General features: G+C 41.2%; 1 protein-coding gene across 13 annotated transcripts in view; it reads left to right on the top strand.

Annotated features, from left to right (window-relative positions):
* Fbxl13 (F-box and leucine rich repeat protein 13) overlaps positions 1-17,374 on the top strand; it is a 214,800-nt gene that overhangs the window by 76,269 nt on the left and 121,157 nt on the right. For all 13 annotated transcript variants that reach the window (XR_013049550.1, XM_076565962.1, XM_076565963.1 and 10 more), the window contains 2 exons: positions 13,280-13,375; positions 16,742-16,871. Coding sequence is in view for 12 of the 13 variants with exons in the window: in XM_076565962.1 (XP_076422077.1) it covers positions 13,280-13,375; positions 16,742-16,871 (226 nt within the window). In the remaining variant the exon portion in view is untranslated. The remainder of the gene's footprint in view (positions 1-13,279; positions 13,376-16,741; positions 16,872-17,374) is intronic.

Here is a 17,374-nt window from a genome sequence, read left to right as displayed (position 1 = left end):
CAGGCCACCCTCTTGATAGCCACCACAGCACAATAACCCCTTCTTTGTCTATAATCAGAGCAGCCAGGTGATGGTCAGCTCAGTAAGATCATTGTTTTTTCTCTTTGTGCAATATTCTTTCTTTTGGGACTGAGACCTGCAGGCAGTAATTTTAGAAGTGTTCCTCAAGTCAGCTGCATCAGATCATGGGAATGGGAAGCAAAGGTTTGCTGGTTGGTTACAAAGGGAAGCAGTGAATCTGTTACCATCATTTCCATCCCTGACTATCTCAGCTAGAGTTTTATTGCTGGGAAGAGACAACATGAGCATGGAAAACATTCAGTTGGGTGGTTCACTTACAGCTCAGAGGTTTAGTGGCAGCATGCAGGCAGACGGTGCTGGAGCTGAGAGTTCTACATCTTGATCCAAAGGCAACGGGTAGTGAACTGACTCACTGGGTGTGGCTTGAGCATATATGAAACCTCCAAGAAAGCCACACCTCCTAATAGTGCCACTCTCTTTGGGGGCCATTTTCTTTCAAACCACCACACTGACCACATGCAGCCTTTTAGAGAACCTTGAACTAGATGTTGTCACCTGTCTTGACACTGAAACTGAGTCTCCACAACCCCATTCTACTATTGCATTGAACTAGCTGCACTGGGTGGTGAGAGCACAGTAAGGCCTGTGACTCTTGCGACCTTAGGGCCACTGTGGCTTTTTTTTTTTTTTTTTTTTTTTTTTGCTGTAAAGTAAATTTCTTGATCAGAAGCAGTGCTTTATATATTAAAGTTCTGACTATTCCCAAATCTAGTGTAGTACATCAAGGTGCTTTCTAGTATTCTTTTTCATACTTTGAAATGCTCCCTAGGGAATGAAACCTCCCAACTTTCTGATGCATTTACTCAGGTGATTTCTACCACATAGATACCAACCATTCATTTCCTGTTACACTTGCTAGGCAAATGTTCCCCTCGTCATGATGTCTTCCTATTGGGGAAAAATTATAAAGGCCACTCCACGTAGTTAAAAGGAAGATTTATTTAGTGGATGACTTACAAATGAAGGAATGGATAGGTTGCGGGGGTCTGGGGAAGGTGTATCGCAATCCAGCGGTGTTCTCTGGAGCTCTGCACAGTCAATCTCCACCATCCAGGGTCCAGGCCCAGAGAGAGCGCGCCCAGAGAGAGCGCTCGCCCATCCAGCTCTCGGGTTTCCAGCACCTCCCCTCGCCCCGCCTCGTAGGCGTGACAGTTGCCAGAGTCTCAATGGGGGTTGGAACTTCCAGATCCAAGCTGGAATGGCTACCCACTACATCTCCCCCTTTTTGTCTAAATAAGAAGGTTCTAAACTAATACAAGACTATATACAAAGGAATGGTTATCAAATATTGTCCAGAAATAATGAGGGATAATGACCTAGATAAGATGTAACTACAACCAATGCAAACAATATCAAGCAAGAAACACATTCTAAAATCCAGAGAAGTATAGAGCATAGGTAAATGGCATGTTATAAAGATCATTCAAAGGTGTCCTATCCTAAAGAACCTGAATCTAATACTTAATATGTTCTATCTAAGATATTATATATACTAAGTTGTCCCATCAAAGACCTGAGAAGGAATATAATGGTCCCTGAGAAATGGAAGATGGATGCAAGCAACTTTCGGGAGTCTTGCAAGAGTAGACCAAGACAGCTGGCAGCCTGGACAGTCACCTAATGTTTCTCAGCATTGTTGGTGCATTCAAATTGGCTACAGGCCTAGAGTATCTGACAGACCATTTTCAGAAGCAGGAATTCTGAAAGACCATCTTACCCTGTCTTGGCAGAGTACAGTGGTCACTTTCCTTGTGTCCCGCTTGTCCAGGAAGGACAGCATTGCATTTGTACTGTCAGCCATCAAGGCAAGGGCAGTTCTTTACCCAGTAGGCCATTTTGTGCCAAAAAGACAAACTTCCAAATGGAAATGTCTTAGAAGCCCAACATTCTCTCGGGATCAATTGGTGCCAGGAGCAATTGTGCCTCACGTCAACAGAATTCTAAGTTATTTAAATGCCATATTCTCTAGGTCTATGAAGTGTTTGAAGATTACCTGTCCATCTGACCTATGTATCTGTAAATCTGGATAACCTAACTAACGTAACTATAGAGATGACAGGCATAGGCGACTATAAATCTATAAATCTTATCTACCGAAATAACCTAAGGACTAAGGCTTCACATAAATAAGGTAAACGGTCTATAAGCAAATGTATGGTGAAGAATGATGACTTCAAAATTGTGACAATACACAAGATATTTATAACAGAGGTAGGAATATATAGTGCAATATGCAATATGACAATAATCTTAAATATATATCAATATACCAAATATCCTAACAGAAGTAGAACATATATAAAGTATGACAGATATAAATTTACATTTGTATCAATATAAAAATGTTTCAAAGAAGAGTAGAAATATATGTACATTATAACAAATATAGTTCTGTATTTGTATCAATATACAAATTATCTTAAACAGGAGTATAAAAATAGTTTACATTTGTATCAACATATAAGAATCTATAACAGTACAAATTACAGTGCAAATTGTCTAAGGTTGCTATTTTACTAAGTTTGTTTACTAGTATATACAATGATTTACCATCATATCTTATACCTATCCGTTCCATTTCTTCTCCCCCCCCCTTATTTTTTTTTTTTTTACAATACTGAGTTAATATTTTCTTCCACCCCCAACCCTACAACCGTCATCCATAACCCTGAGAATTATGAAACCTAAGGGAGAAGGGGCGTCGTTTTCTTAGAATTGCTTCCTGCCGTTTAGGGGGTGATGTTATCTCTGTTGGGTACTGTGAGAAAGCTCAGATAGTTAAATCTCAGTTAGACTAACTGTAGGTTCTGCAGCAAGTTTTAGAGTAATGGGCAAGATTGTCTGAAATTCTGGCAAGAAGTGTAGTATGATGATGATTACCATGGCATCATTCTGGATTGGGTAGAGTTGTTGTTGTTGGGGCCCCATCTTCCTTCTGGAGACTTCTGAGATTGCTATTGGAAAAACTTATTTGTTATCAAAAATGGGAGGTTTGGATTTAAAGAGGACATAGCATGTAAGAAAGGATTCTGAGAAATCAAGAGTAAACATGGAGAGAATTAGAATTTAGATGACAATGGTCCCTTTTTATTGGTTTCCTTCTGTCTCACACCAGAGGGCTCTTCTGATACGGGACTGAAGAATCTCTCAAACTTTTCTTTTAGCAATATGCTTGGGTTTAGAGAAGGAGTGAGGCAACTCCATCTCCAAAGCCAGCTTGGCTATAATTAAATTGGAACCACAACTTTTCTAGATTGATAGAGAGAAAGATGTTAGACAGTGAGATTTTACCATGTGTAGATTGGTACCAATAGATTCTTCCTTTCTGCTGTAAATATCCGGATATCCAAGGCCTTATGAGTTTTGGAAGATGGGTATTTCCATTATCCTGGAAAGACAAAAAGAGAACCCTACCCCACCCTTTGATTGTTAAATTTTTCTTACAACTTGTAGAGATGTCACATTGGTGAATGATCTTTTACTTCTCTTCATCAAGGGGTTTTTCCTGTTCGAATCGAATTTTTATTAATTTTGTTGGTATCCATAGCTTTTCTTCTCCTGCAGAAACAAAGGCAAAACCCCTTCCCCAACGTAGAACATATCCAGGTTTCCATTCTGAGGTCAGCACATCCTTGAAATAAACTGGTTGGTTTAGCTCAGGAGTTTTGTCTGTCATCCAATGTCTCTCCGCAGCTGTTGTTCCTTTCTCATTAGCATTGAGAAAATTCAAGGTTAATAAAGCACTATGCAGTCTATTTCTAGGAGTCATTGTTACCTGTTGCTGTTTATTTAGCATATCCTTTAAAGTTCGATTGGATCTCTTTATGACTGCTTGGCCTGTGGGATTATGTGGTATACCTGTAACATGCTTTATATTGTAATAAGCAAAGAACTGTCTCATTTTATTGGAGACATATGCTGAGGCATTGTCTGTCTTAATTTGTACAGGTATTCCCATGATGGCCATAACTTCTAATAGGTGTGTAATCACAGAATCAGCCTTTTCAGAACTCATAGGAGTTGCCCATTGAAATCCTGAATAGGTGTCAATGGTATGATGTACATACTTTAATCTTCCAAATTCTGCAAAATGAAACACATCCATCTGCCAAATTTCATTTCTTTGTATACCTTTTGGATTACTCCCTGCAGGTAATGGAGTTTGGTTATAGATGGAACAAGTAGGACATTTTTTCACAATATCCTTAGCCTGTTGCCAAGTGATGGAGAAATCCTTCTTCAAACCTTTGCTATTTACATGGTGTTTCTTATGACATTCTGAAGCTTCTAGCACATTACCTATTAGTAACTGATCAATCTCATCATTACCTTGTGCTAAAGGTCCTGGCAGACCTGTATGGGATCTGATATGTGTTATATATATAGGATGTTCCCTTTTTCTGATGATTTCCTGCAATTGTATGAATAATGAAGTTAATTCTGTATTATCAGGAATAAATTCAGCAGTTTCAATATGTAAAACAACTCTCTCTGCATATTGAGAGTCAGTGACTATATTGAGGGGTTCTGTGAAGTCCATCAGTACCATAAGAATGGCATGCAGTTCTGCCTTTTGTACAGAGCTATATGGACTTTGCACCACTTTACTTAAGTCTCCTGATTTATATCCTGCTTTCCCTGATTTATTTGCATCAGTATAGAATGTGAGGACTCCAGAAATTGGCTTTTGTCGTACAATGTGAAGAAGGACCCATTCAGTCTTCTTTATGAATTCTATTCTCTTGCTTTTGGGATAGTGGTTGTTAATCTCTCCCAAAAAGTTACTACAGGCTCTCTGCCAGTATTCATTATCTTTCCATAGTGATGAAATTTCCTCATTAGTTAATGGTACTACAATTTCTGCTGGGTCCATTCCTGTCAACTGGCGAAGTCTTAATTTACCCTTTTGAATCAAATCAGAGATCTTTTCTATATAAGTCTTTAATTTCTTATTTGGTTTACGTGGTAGGAATATCCATTCCAATATAATATCTTCCCTCTGCATCAAAATACCTGTTGGGGAATGTCTGGAGGGGAATATGACAAGAATGCATTTAAGTTCTGGATCCACACGATCCACATGTGCTTCTCGAATTGTCTTTTCTACTAGAGCCAATTCCTTCTCAGCTTCGGCTGATAATTCTCTTGGACTATTTAATTCTTTGTCCCCTTCTAGAGTATTAGCCAAATTTTTTAGTCCATCTTTGGGTATTCCCATGATACCCAGTAAGTTGGAAATGCTTCCTAATAACTTTTGAAAATCATTAAGAGTCTTCAATCTATCTCTTCTTAGTTGTACCTTTTGGGGCCTAATTTTTTGTAGCTCTATCTTATATCCTAAGTAATTAATAGAATCTCCTCTTTGTATTTTTTCAGGAGCAATTTGCAGTCCCCAGCGAGGCAAAACTTTTTTTACTTCTTCAAACATGCTTTCTAATGTATCTAACTTTGGATCAGCTAATAGGATATCATCCATATAGTGATAAATTATGGATTGTGGAAACTTTACACGAATTATCTCTAATGGTTTCTGCACAAAGTATTGACACAAAGTAGGGCTGTTTAACATTCCCTGTGGGAGGACCTTCCATTGATATCTCTTGACTGGCTGAGAATTATTATAATTAGGTACTGTGAAGGCAAATTTTTCTCTATCATTTTCCTGTAAGGGTATGGTAAAGAAACAGTCTTTTAAGTCAATAACTATTATAGGCCATTCTTTTGGTAGCATAGAGGGCAAGGGCATCCCAGTCTGTAGGGAGCCCATTGGCTGAATTACTTTATTAATAGCTCTCAGATCTGTCAGCATTCTCCAATTACCAGATTTCTTTTTAATAACAAATACAGGAGAATTCCAAGGGCTGGTAGATTCTTCAATGTGTTGAGCATTTAACTGCTCTTGAACCAGCTGTTCTAAAGCTTGTAGCTTCTCTTTTGTCAAAGGCCATTGTCCAACCCAGACAGGTTTATTAGTTAGACATTTTAAAGGTAAGGCAGTTGGTACTTCTGAGAGTTCAACAACGGAGTTCAACAACAGTCGTGCTCTGTTTGTGAACAGCCTGAATGGTTGGTGACTGATTTTTATAGCATGTTATGATATTATTCCTAGAAACATGCATTGGTCTGTATTCCTTTTCTGAAAGTGTAGGAATTTTAATCTGGGTATTCCACTGTTGTAACAGATCTCGGCCCCAAAGATTTACTGCTACATTTGCTACATATGGCTTCAGCCTTCCTCTGTGTCCTTCTGGCCCTATGCATTCAACCCATCTCGAACTCTGTTTTATCTGAGATAGGGTGCCAATCCCTAACAGTTGGACATCTACCTCTTGAAGAGGCCAATTCGGATGCCATGATTTTGGTGTAATTATAGTCACATCTGCACCTGTGTCTACCAGGCCCTCCAGAACCAGGCCATTAATTCGAATTCTAAGCTTTGGTCTTTGTTCATTTATGGAAGTCTGCCAAAATATTTGTTTTATAGTGTTCTTTGTAAACTGTGATCCAGCTATCAAAGCTGTTTTATCATCCATTGCAGTATCGGTTTTTACATTAGGCATTGGTTTATTCAGTTGTCCTGGAGAGGAATTTCTTCCACAGTGGCTGGGAATGTTCGTACTACATTTGATTTGGGGGCCTGCAAGAGGCCCCCTGAGGCATTTCCCGCCAGTAAAGGGTTGCCTCATATATCTATTTTTGATCTGCAATCATTGGTCCAATGTTGGCCTTTGCCACACCTTCTACATAATCCAGGAGGTGGTTGGGGTCTCCTGTTTAGGCTATTCCTAGAAGGAGTATTACTTCTAGGAGTACCCCACGTACACTTTTTACTTATATGACCTGGTGTACCACACTTAAAACATTTGGTAACACGGGGCCTTCTTTCACCTCTGGGATTTGTCTCTCCTATCCAAGCCTCATTACTGTAGTTAAGAGACTGAACACCACTAGTGTACTGAATCCATTCTTCCAAAGGAGCTGATCTGATCTTTAGTGGTGTAAGTATTCTTCTGCACTCTGCATTAGCATTGTCGAATGCCAAGGACTCAGTTAATACTTTTCTTAATTCTTTATCTGATACAGCTTTTGTTATAGCTGTGTTCAGCCTTTGTAAAAAATCAGTGAAAGATTCATGCGGTCCCTGAAATATCTTTGTGTATACCTCAGTTGGTTTTCCAGGTTCTGGAATTTTTTCCCAAGCATTTAGAGCTGCTGTATGGCATAGGAATATTGTATGCTCATCATAAGTGGCTTGTACATTCCTGTCAGCAAAACATCCCTCACCAAGTATTTGATCTTGGGAGATCACAAAACCTCTGAGTTTACCTTGTTGTTCTAAATTTTTTGCCTCTTCTCTCAACCAGCTCTTCCACTGTAGCTGCTGGCTATATTCTAGAACAGCTGAAATTAACTGATGCCAGTCATCTGGGATGATTCTATGTGAGGTAGACCATGAATTTAACATCTGTTTTACGTATGTGGAATGTATCCCATATGTAACTACTGCTTCCTTTATATTTTTAAAGTCCCTTGTTGAAATTGGTTCTAATGTATATGTCATATATGGCTCGGGGTGTGTGTCATCTGCTGGCTTCTCATGGACGATAACAGGATAAGCCATTGTATGAGAGCTGTTTGGAGATGTTACAACCTCTATGGTCTTGACCTTCTGCTTATTAGTTCCCTTGTCATGTTTACTGAGAGTTTCTTCTAGGGCTTGCAAACGAGCACCTAGGGTCTGTTCTAGGGAGTGAACCTCCTCTCTTGCAAGGGACTCCAGATTTCTCATGGAATCATAGACATTTTTATTTTCCTCAGAAGCACATGATTCCATGGACCTTATCTTATCAATTAATGATAATCTTTCTTCCTTATGCAATGTCTGAGTAGCCATAACTTCACTCTGGAGAGTTAGTGTTCTATCCATTAGATATTCATATTTATTATCAATAAAATCAATTTTGGGTACAAGCCTGTTTTGTAAATCCTGATTAGCAGATTCTAGAGAAAGAATCTTTTCCTGTAAGCCTTCATTACTATCTTTTAAAGCAGATTCCAGAAAGAGAATCTTTTTCTGTAAGCCTTCATTGCTATCTTTGAAAGCAGATTCTAGAAAGAGATTCTTTCTCTGTAAGTCTTCATTGCTATCTCTTAAAGCAGATTCCAGAAAGAGAATCTTTTTCTGTAAGCCCTCACTGCTATCTTTGAAGGCAGATTCCAGAAAGAGACTCTTTTTCTGTAAGTCTTCATTGCTATCTTTTAAAGCAGATTCCAGAAAGAGAATCTTTCTCTGTAAGCCCTCACTGCTATCTTTGAAGGCAGATTCCAGAAAGAGACTCTTTTTCTGTAAGTCTTCATTGCTATCTTTTAAAGCAGATTCCAGAAAGAGATTCTTTTTCTGTAAGTCTTCATTGCTATCTTTTAAAGCCTGTATCAGTCCCAATAATGACTCATCTTTGTTCTTCTTATTAAAGCAGTGTTTGAACACTGTGTGAATTATTACGATGAATGCCAAAATGGTACAGGCCAAATATGCCTGAGGAAGGTCATATATTTCCAGGAGAATGTCATTCATCATACAGGCAAAAAGGTTTTTAAATTCTTGTGAGGTAATGTTGTTGGCCATATTACAAGAATTACTCAAAATTTGTTAGTCAATTTTAAGATGTAAAATTATCAAGTACTTTTACTTGAAATAAAATGCTGGTTTGCTTATCTTACCTTTCTGTGGTATGGGGGGTGTAGTAGCCCTTTTCAACCAGCAGGCAGTGCTGGTACAGCTCCAAAGCAGGGCCTGCTGGCAACCTTGGCTGGCGGCAGCTGGAGGCAGATGGCGGGATGGCCAGGAGTCGGGGGCCGGATACCTCACTCGCAGCGGTTTTTCACTGGTCTCGGGGCTAAGCTAGGGAGCTGAGACCGGACTAGCTGCTCCCCTTTTCGGGAATGGACTGGTTATATGGAACTTTGCAGGCGGGTTTAGGTACCCGCCAGCCGGGGAGGAGGCTGAGGACAGGAGCCGCCCAGGCCTTTGGAATTTGACCCACGTGGGCGCCAGATATTGGGGAAAAATTATAAAGGCCACTCCACGTAGTTAAAAGGAAGATTTATTTAGTGGATGACTTACAAATGAAGGAATGGATAGGTTGCGGGGGTCTGGGGAAGGTGTATCGCAATCCAGCGGTGTTCTCTGGAGCTCTGCACAGTCAATCTCCACCATCCAGGGTCCAGGCCCAGAGAGCGCGCCCAGAGAGAGCGCTCGCCCATCCAGCTCTCGGGTTTCCAGCACCTCCCCTCGCCCCGCCTCGTAGGCATGACAGTTGCCAGAGTCTCAATGGGGGTTGGAACTTCCAGATCCAAGCTGGAATGGCTACCCACTACATCTTCCTGGCGTACAGTATAAGCTAGCCCCTCATGACACAGGGCATTTATCCTCACGCTGCCAAACCCCACCATCTTCCCTCTTGCTTTATACTCTTTCTGCGGTCCCTGGCCTCCCCTCTTTTTGATAAGATCACTTTTCTATTTACTTAACCTCTAACCCCCCTGCCAGATCATCCCCTCATGCAGTTTGGCCTCCCACATTCCATACCATGCCCTTACCATGTAGGGCGGACCCACCTCCTTCCTCTGAAAGGCAGCCATTAATAGTACAGTCTCCCAAGGGACACTCAGAGTCTCCTCACTTTGCTTGGGCCTTGACACCTTGGTCCATCACACACACACACACACACACACACACACACACACACACACACACACACACACACACACACACATATGCATTGCCAGTGCCTCTTTGCCCAGTTCCACCTAACGGCTCTAGGAAAGGGCAGGGACTCAGGTCCCTCCCTGCCATCATTGTTTCCATCCTGGTATCCCCAGGTATAGCGATTCAGGCTGTGGCCCCTGATAGGCTGTCGGCCCAAACTGACATTTTAATGTTTTGTTACATTTTGCTTTTTTTCCCTTTGAGTTTCTTGGTGGCAGAAGTCACTCATAGGCCCACCTACCCAGTCAGTCATTGGATCCAGCTGTCAAAGGAACTTCCTGCTTGGCAAAAGGATTTCCATAGGATTTTTTTTTTCATTTTTCATCTCTTCCTCTTCATATTTTACAAGATTTAAGAAATGGATGGGAATTCTTCATCAATCTGACTGAGTAGCTGGAGCGCTGGGCTCCCGTGGAATGCCTTGACTGGTGTGGGTCTGTGTACCCTGCTGGCCAGTTTGTCACCGCGGCACGAACTAGAGTCATCTGAGGAGAAGGAGTGCTTGTCGAGGGGCTGTCTGTAGGCAAGTCTGTGGGGCATTTTCTTGATTAGTGATTGATGTGGGAGGGCCCCACCCACTGTGGGTGGAGCCGCCCTTGGGTACGTGACTCTCCCAGTGTAAGAAAGCAGAGTGAGCAAACGATGCGTTGCCAGCCAGTCAGCAGTGTTCCTCTGTGGTCTCTGCTTCAGTTCCCATCGGCTTGTCAGTGATGGTCTGTGATAGGACAAGTAAGTCAAACTCCTCCTAAAGGCTCTGTTCATTGTATGGCAGCAATGGGGAGCAGACGTGGCAGATGGTTCTGCACTGAGGAGATGTTGCAACTATTGTTCGTTGGTGCCCACAGTCCTTTAATTCCGAGATGGATGAATTATGCCGAATTTTAAAGATTTATACTGTATGTTTTCTCCATCCAGTTGCATCTGGATTTGTTTGTTTGTCTTTTATTGTGTTCACAAGCAAGACTTCTCACATGCTGTGCATTAGTAACCAGGCAGTCTAACAATACAGAGGGGTTCTGGCACTGCCAGAGGACACATCTGTGTCCTGAAGTCCTTCTCTAGTGAGCTGGCTTCTACAACGACAGTGTGTGGTGACTGCTCAGCTTCTCCCCAGTTCTTCTTGCTGGTCTCATGTGGAGGAACACATGCTGATACCCTGATACCAAGCTAGTCCCAGATTATGGGAGAAGAGAATTAGTCCTTCTGAACATTGCACATCCTTTTCTACATGAAGAGTATTGCATCTTTTAGGTAGCAAAGAATCATAGAATCTTAAAATCATAGAGCTCCTGACCTAGAGGTCTTCCTCTACAGAAAGCTGGAATTTGACCCTGATTTTGTCATTTAAGGTCAGTTACCTGGTGTGCTTCTGGTGCTTTGGTGTACTGCTCACATTCTACACCTGCCATCCCCAGTGTGTTCTGATTATCTTCCGGGAGCTTCACTCTTCTCCAGCAAGTCCAGAAGGGGAGGAGGGGCTACATGCTCAAAGAGTCTCAGATCTTTGGTTGACTCTTGCAGCTGCCTCTGTTACCTTGACTTGGATCCGACAGCACTCGATCCACTTCAGTCTCCTGGTGTGCTGGCTTCCTTGTACCCATGGGTTCTTTGTTGTTCTCACCCTGCTAGAGGCTCTGGAGTTTCTTTCCTCTTTCATCTTTTGTTTTCTTGTTACATCCCTCTATTTCTCTTGAGGTGGGCCCTTCCATTCCCCTTTCTCGCTACATTATTGATGGATCTCTGGATGTTCTTTTGTCTCCTGAGACCCCCCAGTTCTCAGGCATAGAGTGGGAACTGAGACATTAACAGAATCGATAACCTCTTATCTTGTAGACTTTACTGGTGTACAGTTTTCTTAAAACTCCTCTTTTTCTCTGTGCCTCATCTTGTCACTTTTCTGATTTAGACAAAATAATCCAACTGGTGATTATCTATGGAATTAAGTTGGAAAGTCTAGTTCCTCACCCCAGTGTTCTTCCCGTGAACTATATTGGCAACAGCCAGTATTGCACGTGGAATTAATTTCTAGTATTTCCAAAGGTTATTGCATACGAACATTTGAAAATTCCTTATATATTATGTAATACGGCCCCATTCCTTAGGAGAAAATAGAGATTTATGATAGAGTGTAGGTCTGAAGGGCTTATTCTACATTGAAATGTGGAGCCCCCTAATGTGGGGAATTTAAGAAGGCAACTCCATGTAGTTAAAAAGGAGGTTTATTTGGGGGTAACTTACAGCCAGTAAAGGGATTGGTTACAGGATCTGGGAGAGGTGAGGTGTAGTCCAGTGGGATTGGCTTCCATTTCTACAAAAGGAACCTTTGGAAAGTTGACATTATTTAATGAATCTGTAGACTTGAGATAGATTCGACATCTTGATATTTTTACTGTTCGTAATATCTGTTCTTTGGATACTTGGTGAGATTGTCTGGTATAGGTCTCCAGGATTGTATGTATTTAATGTTTATGTCATGGGCAGGTATAAACATATGACTTAGTTCCTTTTATGTTATTATTGTGTCTTTCAATTTATTGTTCTATTTATTTAATCATCCTCAGTTTCCAGTGTTTCATTATTTTCAGTTTACTGACCACCCTTTCACATCCTTACTTGAATTTATTCCTATGTATTTTATTCAAAAGTGAGATCATAAGGTATTCCAGACATGCAAAGAAATATAATGAGCAGCCATGTGCTCACCACCTGGTTTAGTCAGTAAAGTACAACAAATATAATTACAGTGTCCTCAAGTGCATTTTCTTCACTGCTCTTTTAAATTTAGTGTTTGTTATTACATAGCACAATAGGCAGAACCTCCCAAATATATCACCTTCCTAGTCTCAAGAACCTTTGAATGTGCTACCTTACATGGCAAAATGACTTTTTTCAGATGTGATTAAGGGTCTTGAGATGGGGCATTTACCCTGGACTACCAGGACATCCCCCTTGAAATTTCAGGGTCCTTATAAATGAAAGAGAAAGTCTGGGTTTCTTGTAATATTCCTCTCCAAGGGCTGGGTGAGACCTCGGATCTCTGATTTTTTATGACATAGATATATGGCTACGTCTGTAGGACGCTTCCTACAGGGTAGCCATGTGACTTTTATGGGATAAAAGAGAAGGTTTATTTCTTCATTCATTTATTTATTTATTGAAAGAGGGGTGTCTCGATATACATTCCAGGCCCTGAACTCACAATCCTCCTGTATCTGAAAGTAATGGGATGACAGATATGTACCATCATATCCAGTCTATTGACCATACCGTACTTGGTGAGATTGTCTTGTATAGGTCTCTAGGATTGTGTGTATTTGTCTACTTTTCTAATATATGGATGATGTTGTCATTACTAACACACACAATGGAAGATCTATACCAAAATTCATATATCATTCAAAATCATCTGTTTCTTTTCTCTGCATTTAGATTTTCTTGTACCTCAGTTTTAGAGATACAATCATGTGCGGTCAAGTCAACCGCTCCTGGATGGCGATGACACAGAGAGGCTTCTTGTGGAATGCCGTAAGTAGACATGTGGGAAGGCGTGATTCTCTCCCTTCCCTGTGGCCACCGGCAGTAAGTACTTTTAGTTTGTGTTTTTGGTTTGTTGGTTGATTGAGTTTGGTTAGCACAAACCTGGAGGAAGAGCTAAGGATAGAGAAAAACATTATCTTAAGAGATATATCTATATTTTAAATTTTAAATGGTGGGATATGTATGTTGAATATTATTTTTAGAATAAAGCAAAGACCCATTTTGCTGGATAAGTTGTACCTCATCCTTATTTCATTATTTATGTCCTTTGCTTTTTTTTGGTTTTGGTTTTTTGAGACAGGGTTTCTCTGTGCAGCTTTGCGCCTTTCCTGGTACTCACTCTGTAGCCCAGACTGGCCTCCAACTCACAGAGATCTGCCTGCCTCTCTGCCTTCTGAGTGCTGGGATTAAAGCCACCACTGTCCGGCTTCATTATTTGTGTTCTTATTCTGGTTGATGAGCACAGACTCCATGAGCTCTTGACCATGAGAAAGGAAACTTTTAAGAAAGAAAAATTTGAACTGGGCACGATGGTGCAAGCCTTTAATCCCAGCACTCAGGAGGCAGATGTAGGCGAATCTCTGTGAGTTCCAGGACAGCCAGAGCTACATGGTGAAACCCTGTCTTAACATCCTCCACTTCTGGCCTGGGGGGAAAAATGAAAAGAAAGACAATTGTTTTCTTTATTATTAGTTTTTATAATTATTCTATGTGTATGTGTGTTTTGCCTGCATGTGTGTCTATGCACCACAACATGCCTGGAACCTTCAGGAAGAGGGCATTATATCCTTTGGGATTGGAGTTAGAGAAGGTTGTGAGTCGCCATGTTGGTGCTGGGAACTGAACCCAGCTCCTCTGGAAGAGCAGCAAGTGCTCTTAACTACTGAACCATCTCTCCATACCCCCGAGGGGCACTTTTGGGGTGTATGATCTGTAATGACCATTTCATAGCTCATAACTGTAAGGCTAGTTCTGAAAAAGAGAGGGTATTTCCTTACTGTACGTGACTGACAGCATATGGAACTGATGGGCGCAGGGGTTTATATGGACTCTGGGTTACCAGGGCTGACTGATAAACAAGAAGATCTTATTGCTTCTTTATAATATGCCACACTTGAACACTCACAGGGAAAAGCAGAAATAAGAGGAAGGAGAACCCAAGAACACTCTCGACTCTGGCTTTGTTCTTCCCTGCCATGGGCTGGTATTTTCAACACCTGTATCCAACAGGTCTCTGAGAGGAAGTGCTGGCTTTTCTAATGCCTGCCAGGCTTATGCAGGGTCAGTCTTTAATAGCGGTGTGCTATTTTTTCCCCTCCAGAGCATTTGTATTCACTTTTCTTCTTTGAGTTTTCCAAAGTTAAAAGGAACACCCCTTAACAGCTATCACATAAACAAGAGATTTATTTCTTTAAACCATCTGTTCTCAGAGTGTGGTCCTGACACCAAGAGCATCAGCACCACAGGAGAGCTTGTGGGAGACAGAAATTCTTAGGCCTCCCCTCTGGCTCACTCAGCAGCGGGTCTTTATAATTCTCCCAGACCATCCCTGCCGGTCGGCTTTCGAATCACTTTCTTAAACTAAAGCCCAAGACAGGCACTTCTGATTTGTTAGCTCCTTGGCAGCACTGCACAGAAGGAGAGCAGAGCAGTCCGGTCAGGACTGGATGGTGTCCGGTCAGGACTGGGTGGTGTCCGGTCAGGACTGGGTGGTGTCCTGACGGGGTGTATGGGCGTGGAGGTGACTTTGGTCTATAGTTGCTGGCACCCCATCCACTCCTCTTAGCTTCTATAAGAACGTTTAGCAGATTTTGTACCTAGTGCCTGGCCACCAACACAGGTCAGTCTGAGTGCATGGTGTCATCTGTCCTCTAGTCATTACTCATGAGGGAAAGCGATGAAGTCAGCTATGAACTAACTTTAGACAGCAGGGAAGTAATGGCCTCTGAAGCTGGACGGATGGCATAAGCGATCTCAGTTGTTGAGATTACAGTGTCATCCAAGAGACATGAGAAGTCACCAAGGGACAGTATATGCCTCATTTTTATTGTGGCCAGAAGACTCCTCATTTCCAGCTATAAAGAGTACAGAACATGTAAAGACTAGGACCATGACAGTGGGAAACATTAGCCTAGAAGTGCACGTTAGAAAATGCTGGGCTGTGTGTAAGAGCGTCTTGTGTGCATGCAGACGCACTGACAGACCAAGCAGCTTGTTTATGTGCCTTGCACACTTTGAAAAGGTGTTTTACTTCACGCTTTGTGACGATTGATCATAGCTTTTGCACTAGTAACAAACAGCTGCAATTTCAGCGCAGCCGGTACTCTGGGTGCTGAGCGGGCGCTTTACCCATGGCCCCCCTAGACAGGTGTTGCCGTTGTTCTCATCTGACAGGGAGAAAATGCGTTACCTATATAATTGCTCACATTAGTAAGTGGCTGGGTTAGAATTACAACTGTCATCTGGTTGACCACAAAGTGTGCCCTTAATTACTAAACATGAATGAGAAACCTGTCACCCGCCGTCTGCTCTCCAGCTTCTTTTAAAATGGAATCTTGAGTTCTGTCTGAGAATCAACTCTCATCAAAAGAATGACATCAGGTAATATTCATGAAAACAGTTTATCATTAAATTCCTAGGTAAAGGATTTTGTCCCTGGACTGAGTTAGAATGTAGCGTAGTTGGGCTACATTGGTTTAGGCATTCTTTTGCTGTATTATGTTCTTTTGCCCCAAGTTCAACTCCTGCCTAGTGTTCTGCTGCATGCAGTCTCTCCATTTATTCAGTCAGTCTCTTCGGAAGTCATGAGGTCATCTCCTCTTGCTAATAAAATTCTGCTCTTCATTCTTTTATATATGCATGTTATTGTAAATTCTTACAGGTCAGGGTAAATACTGGGTTGACTGATAATCACAAAAGAGACTTAAAGAGTACTTTCTGTTACAAATTTTCTGGGCTCTCCCAGCTTTTTGATATATGAGATTTCACTGTTTTCCACTTTGTATGTCTTAACTCACAAAGAGACCGAATGCTGTATGTACATTGAGTTCAGTGATAGAGTGCCTGTCTAGCATGTATGGGGTTTGATCCCCAACTTGAAGAAACGTGTTTAAAATTTTTATCTGAGTGCACTTTATTTTTCATTGGCCAAATCCAATACTTTTTGAAATGTGTTTTACAAGTATAGTCTTTATTTTGTGAAATTTGAGTTTAGAGAACTCTAAACATTTTAGACTCCTTTTCTATTTGGAAATGACTCCATGAAGAGCTTCTAGTATTTGATGCTTTAAAATGTTTAAAAGTTTTATATGAAATAGATCTGATTTCTTAATGCATTTTATTTATCCCTTTTAGATTGATTTCTCCACAACGAAAAACATTGCAGATAAATGTGTAGTGAGTACTTTGCAGAGGTGGCGTCTAACCGTGCTACGCCTGAACTTTCGAGGCTGTCTCTTCCGAACAAAAACTCTGAAAGCTGTCAGTAAGTATGCTCACACCAGTGGCCTGCCTTGCTCTGCTGTGACCAATCAAAGCAAGAAAAGCCTTAAGGGGAGACTTCAGTGTTGTTAGGTTGTATGTTCTGGGAATTTGACCTTTGTCCATTCTTCTTGATCACTTTTTTCTTTTGTCTAGACTTCATGTCTGTATGATCAGTTTGTCTGCTAAAACTGTAAGCGTATATCCCCACTGTAACAAAGCCCAACACTAGGCAGGAACAGCATTGCCTCCCCTCCTCTTCAGACCGTCATTCACTTATGGAAAGGTTCCCTACTTTGTCAGTTTTTCAAAAATTACCTTGACATGTAATTTAAACGTGAATAGCATTGGCATCACACTATTCTGGTTCCCATTTTCTCCCACTGGAGAAACCCTGGAAGTCTTAAGAATAGGTTCATCTTGCAACATAAAGAAGATCATGCTGTTTGCATTTTCCTTTATCTTCAAAATTTTTCTGTGTCACTCACTGCATATAGATTTACTAAA

This window comes from Peromyscus maniculatus, chromosome 3 (genome assembly GCF_049852395.1).
Source record: "Peromyscus maniculatus bairdii isolate BWxNUB_F1_BW_parent chromosome 3, HU_Pman_BW_mat_3.1, whole genome shotgun sequence".
Lineage (NCBI taxonomy): Eukaryota > Metazoa > Chordata > Mammalia > Rodentia > Cricetidae > Peromyscus > Peromyscus maniculatus.
This window is presented reverse-complemented; position numbering and strand designations above follow the sequence as displayed.